The sequence below is a fragment of the Dipodomys ordii genome, unplaced genomic scaffold (genome assembly GCF_000151885.1).
Source record: "Dipodomys ordii isolate 6190 unplaced genomic scaffold, Dord_2.0 Scaffold105, whole genome shotgun sequence".
Classification (NCBI taxonomy): domain Eukaryota; kingdom Metazoa; phylum Chordata; class Mammalia; order Rodentia; family Heteromyidae; genus Dipodomys; species Dipodomys ordii.
Window position 1 is genome coordinate 1,305,324 of NW_012267321.1, and position 5,939 is coordinate 1,311,262.

Genomic DNA, 5,939 nt, shown 5'->3' on the forward strand with positions numbered 1-5,939 from the left:
CACTTCCGGCTTTTTTCTTTTTGCTTATGTGGTACTGAGGAATCGAACCCAGGGCCTCATGCATGCAAGGCAAGTGCTCTACCACTGAGCCACCTTTCCAGCCCCCGTGCTTGAGCTTCTTTTGCTAGCACTCTACCACTTGAGCCACAGTGCCACTTCTGGCTTTTTCTGTGTATGTGGTACTGAGGATTCAAATCCAGGGCTTCATGCATGCTAGGCAAGCACTCTACCACTAAGCCACATTCCCAGCCTCGAGAGCTTCTTTTGCTCATGGCTAGTGCTTTACCACTTGAACCATACCTTCACATTCAACCTTTTTTTTTTTTTTTTAGAGATAAGAACTTCACAGAATTTTCTGCCTAGGCTGACTTTGAGCCATGATTCTCAGATCTCAACTTTCTAAGTAGCTAGGATTACAGGCATGAGCCACTATTGCCCAGTTTGAGCCAGATTCTTTATGCCTGGGCCCTCACAGCTGGGAGCCGAAGGTTATTCTCCCCCATTCCTGATGATAGTGTCTCCCTCTCCCCAGGCTCCCATCCTTATGGAGAAGAAGAGCCGCAGGCTCTGGGCAGAGAGAGGCCAAACGTGATGGGCTCAAGTGAGTGGGAGGGAGAGCCCTGGTACGGCCGGGTCCCCACAACCTCAGGCTTCCTCAGACTGGCATGGTGTACCTGCCATCCCACCTCCTTCCCTTCCTCCCTCCCTCCGTCCCTTCTTCCCTCCCTCCCTTCCTGACTTGGCCAGGGGAGGCCCCCACTTCCCCTCTGGGCCTCTCTTCCAGACTCGTCAGAGAGCAGGAGCTCCCCCCTGCTGCAGGAGTCCTTGGGAGATGGACTCCCTCAGGAGATTTTGGACGCACTTGCTAAAGACAGCCGCTGGACCCCCAGCTTCGAATCCTGTTTAAGTGACAGCTGTTTAGAGAGTTTGCTGGGAGATCTAGAAAACCTTCTGGGCTCTGAGGTCACCCATGAAGAGAGTCCTATGCCACGCAAGCATGGCAGCCATCCCGGGAACCTCCCTCGCATCGGAGAGAGTCCTGAAGAGAGCCTCCTGGCAGGCAGGTCAAAAGAGGACAGCAGTGCAGAGCCGAGGCAGGAACAGTGGGGAAACTCTAGCCTAGGTTCCCACCCCGTGGAGCACCAGGGGGTCCACGCCCAGGAGAAGCCCCCCACGAGTGCCGACCAGAGGGGCCTCAGCCAGCGTGTGTTCTTTTTAGTGTGGCCCATTCAGCCCAGGTCCAAAGCCCACGCATGTAAAGAGTGTGGGAGGTGTTTTCCTCGGAGTGTGGACCTCCAGCGCCATCAGAGAGTTCACGCTCGGGGACAAAGTGGGGCCCCAGCTGCGTGTCACCCTCAGCGTGTTTGGTGCCAGAAACCTCTCCGAATCGTGAAGGCCTACAAGTGTGAGCAGTGTGAGCGTGCGTTCACGCGGGCCTCGCAGCTGGCCGGCCACCGCCAAAGCCACAGGGAGACAGGCAGAAGCACCACCAAGCGACCTTCGGCTGCAAGAAGCCCTTCCTGTAGTACTGCCATGCGTGCCATGCATGCCACCCCCGTGGCTGAGTGCCAGCAGTGCGGGAAGGCCTTCAGGCGGCTGGCCATGCTCACCCTGCACCACGCGGCCCACATGGGACAGAAACCCTATCGATGTGGCAAGTGTCAGAAAGCCTTCAGCCACGCCACCACCCTGAGGCGCCACCAGTGGAGCCACGCGGGCAAGCTGCCTTACCAGTGTGGCACCTGTGGCAAGGCGTTCTGCCAGCATGGGCGCCTCCGCGATCACCAGCGCAGCCACACGGGGGACAGGCCCCACCTGTGTCCGCACTGCACCAGGAGCTTCAGTCACGCCAGGCAACTCCTTCGTCACCAGTCCAGTCACGGTGCAGGGCAGCTCTTCCGCTGTGCCCAGTGCCATGAGGCCTTCAGCCGCAGAGAACATCTGGAGCGGCACCAGAGGAGTCACATCATCGAGGCCCCACACCAGTGTCCCCACTGTGGCGAGCGCTTCGTGTGTGGCTCCACCCTGCACTGTCACCTGGCCGGTCACAGCAGACAGAAGCCAGGCCTCCATGCGGGCGGGGATGTCATGGGGGAACATGGTGCCCGCTTCAGGTGTGGCAGATGTGGGGAAAGCTTCCGCCTCCGCAAACACCTGGCACAGCATGAGAGGATCCATGCCAGAGCCTCTGTGTGCCCAGGGTGTGGGAAAGCCTTCCGCCATGCTCCACAGCTCCATCACCACCTGAACACCCACTGTGGGGTGAGGCTGCAGGAGAAGGCTGGGCTCAGCAGCTCCCTCCCTCATCCCCAGAGCTCCCACCTCTCAGAGCCTCCGTTCATCCATGCCACAGAGAAGTCGCTGAAATGCACACAGTGTGGCCTCATGTTCACGCACAGGAGCAGCCTCACTCAGCACCAGAGATCGCACCCCGCCAGAAAGCACTTCCCGTGTGCCCAGTGTGGGAAAACCTTCAGGCAGAGCTGCAGCCTCTCTAGGCACCTGCGCGTGCACTCGGGGGAGAAGCCCCACACCTGCCACCACTGCGGGAAAGCCTTTGCCCAGAGAGCTAATCTAAGCCGGCATGAGAGAACGCACACAGGGGAGAAGCCCTTCCTGTGTGACGTGTGTGGCAGGCCCTTTGCTGTCCGTGCCCATCTCAGTCAGCACCAGAGGATCCACACCCACGAGAAACCTTATCACTGTCCACACTGTGAGAAAACCTTCCGGAGCTGCCCAGGGCTCAGCAGACATTCACGCCGGTGGCACGCCAACAGCAGCAATACCAGCCGCAGCCTCTCGGGGGCAGCAGAGCCCCACAAGTCTGGATTAGTTCCTCAGGTCAGTTGAGCTCAACTCATTGCAAGCCTCCTCCTTGTTACTAAAGAGTTTCAGTAAAGCCAGGAAAATAGAAAGATTGAACAGCAGTGTAGCATTCTTGGGTAGACCTGGAGCCAGTCTCCCTGAATTCACCCTCAGGGATCCAAGGTGTCGCTGGGCCTCAGTGCAAACTGTAAATCGGGATTAACAGTTGTCTGCCTCAGGGCTGTTGGTGAAGACTGACAGGTGAATGTCGGCCAGCACTTATGCGCATGCCTAGCACAAATTGTTCATTGAACACAAGCTAGGGTGACATGTAACTCTAACACGAATATATGCTTTCATATTAAAAGAACTAGTAAATTTTGTTATATTGTCATATTCTATATATAATTGATTTTTTAACTGGTGTTTTGTGTGTGGGTGTTTTTGTTTTGCTTTTTGCTTTTTAAGTTTTTGTTCAGCCCCTGGTGTTAAGTGCCTTTTTTCCTTTTCTTTTTCTTTTTTTGGTCCATTTGTGGGGCCTGAACTCTGGGCCTGGGCGCTGTCCCTCAGCTCTTCAGCTCAAGGCTAGTGCTCTATCACTTGAGCCACAGCACCACTACCGGCTTTTTCTTCTTATGTGGTGCTGAGGAATCGAACCCAGGGCCTCAGGCATGCAAGGCAAGTGCTCTATCACTGAGCCACCTTCCCAGCCTTTTCCTTTCCTTTTCATCTCTGCTCTTGTTTTCTTCTTAATGAATCGTCAGGAAACCAAAGGTACATGCCAACTTCTCAATGCAAATGGCTAAAATTTTCTGTTCCTAACACATGCCAGTTCTTTCCTTAGCCTCCCTCAATTCAGACCCATTGTGTGCACAGTAAGGGCCGCATCTGTCCTGCTGGTTACTAACTGAGGATGCTGGCTCACGGATGGCTCTGGGTTTAGATTACATGGATCTTTTCTTGGCGCCCTTCTGTGTAAAATTGGGGGAGCAGGGGCCCCTTCCTATGGGATCTCTGCCAAGAAACTGAGCTAAAAATAAACCTCTCAGCACTTGCTATTTTGGCAGTGGTTTGCCTACCTTGTGTTGGTACATATGTGTATGGTTTACACCTTCATAATCACCAGAGATACATAACTGGGGGTTTTGTGGTTTTAATATTCTCTTGTAAGCACTTTCTCCTATCATTATGTGGTCAGAATTAATTATTTCTGAGCAGAACAATATTTCCTAAGTGGTCTCTTGCTGAACCTGTACTGCATCTCTAATGAGATGATGAAGTTCTGTATTCTATTCGGGTACTTTTATAACTTTAGTTAAAATCTGTTCTGCAGACAGGTGATAAGTATGTAACCTGCTTTGCTGAAAAGCACTGACTACTAACTTGGACCCATGAATTAACTAAAAGCTGGAGAAAAGCTTGACATCCCTCCTTCCTTTTTTTTTTTTTTTTTTGTTGTTGTTGGTAGTGGGGCTTGAAATCTGGGCCTGGGCGCTGTCCCTCAGCTCTTCAGCTCAAGGCTAGCACTCTACCACTTGAGCCACAGCACCACTTTCGGCTTTTTCTGCTTATGTAGTGCTGAGGAATCAAACCCAGGGCCTCATGCATGCAAGATAAGCACTCTACCACTGAGCCACATTCCCAGCTATCCTTTCTTTTTTTTTTTTTTTGCCAGGCCTGAGACTTGAACTTAGGGCCTGGGCACTGTCCCTGAGCTTCTTTGGCTCAAGGCTAGCACTCTACCACTTGAACTACAGCGCCACTTCTGGCTTTTTCTGTGTATGTAGTACTGAGGATCGAATCCAGGGCTTCATGCATGTTAGGCAAGCATTCTCCCACTAAGCCACATTCCCAGCTCCCTACTTCCATTTTTATATGTGTCTTTTCTCTGAGCCATTCTCTCTGCAGACACCGTGATCAACTTAGTACCCAGAAAGGGCAGGACTGATGGATAACACTTATACAAGCTAGGGCCCAAGCCATCCCTAAGCAGCAATAGATCCTCCTCAAAATAGACCATCCACAAGGCAACAATGGCTGCTTTATCCTGATCATGGTGGTTTCCACAATGTAACAACTTCTCCAAACAGTGCTGAAATTACAGCCAATCAGGCTACAACTAGAACCAGACCTGTCCCCAGTTTTTTGTCTATTTAAACCTGTAGCCCTTGTATGTATCCCAAACATAGCCGAAGACAGGCCTCAGTGCTTACATCTTTGTATATGGACTAAACCTTTCTATGCCCAGAGGCAGTATAAGGTCATGCTTAATCTCGATGACTGGGTGACACTCCCTCAAAACTGAACCCTTGCCTCAGTTTCCTCATTATACACAAGGAGATAATTAACACCTTCCTCATCAATTTAGGAGATCTGAATAAGTCAATACAAGTAAAGCCATTAGAACAGTATGTGACAGAAAGCAAACACCCTTAGAAGCCCTTGCTATTATTAAGTTATTAGTTGTTCCCACAGTATGACTTGTTTTGCTGTTCCCTCTGCTTTTCCTTCTATGTCTCGTGGAAAGCGCCGACTTTTCCTGCCAGAGCGGGTTCTCACAGCCCGGCTGGTGGCAAGCTTCCTCCCATTCCCACCCCGCCCAACCACAGAGGGCAGCCGCTCTCCCGGGTTCCCACAGGTACACCTCAGCATCCCGGGCTGATAGAGAAATAATTGCTGGGCTGGAATTCTTTAATAACTGCTTGTCGCCCCCTGTCCCAGACGGCGCTCGCCAGGAGCTCTCCTGGCACTATAATTTAGGCACAGTTTAATTATCCATTCCTGGTGCCTTTCTCCCAGAAAATTCCCATGCAGGTAACAGGAGCGTCTGGACTTGCAGCCGGAAGATATTTTTAAAACAAACTTAAAAAGAAAAAAAAAAAGCAACCCACGACGCGACTCACGGTTACGCAAAGGGCAGCGTGAGGCCAGTGGATGCCACCTCCGCCACCTCGGGAGCTCGGTGCGGGCTGGCTGCGGCTCAGCGCCGCCGAGTACCGAGCGCTAGCCACGCCCCCTGCCGTGCACACCCGCCATGACGTCACCCGCCGCCAGCGGGCAGTCGTCATGGCGACCAGCCACCCTGAAGTAGTTACGGACCGAAGATGTAGCGACGAAGCCGGCCGCTCTGCCTC

General features: G+C 52.6%; 1 protein-coding gene across 1 annotated transcript in view; it reads left to right on the forward strand.

Annotated features, from left to right (window-relative positions):
• Window positions 1-2,850, forward strand: part of Znf473 (zinc finger protein 473) — a 7,685-nt gene extending 4,835 nt beyond the window's left edge. Inside the window, exons 3-4 of the mRNA XM_013027588.1 lie at window positions 533-601; window positions 785-2,850. Coding sequence (XP_012883042.1) covers window positions 533-601; window positions 785-2,850 — 2,135 coding nt within the window. The remainder of the gene's footprint in view (window positions 1-532; window positions 602-784) is intronic.
• Window positions 2,851-5,939: the final 3,089 nt, after the last annotated feature.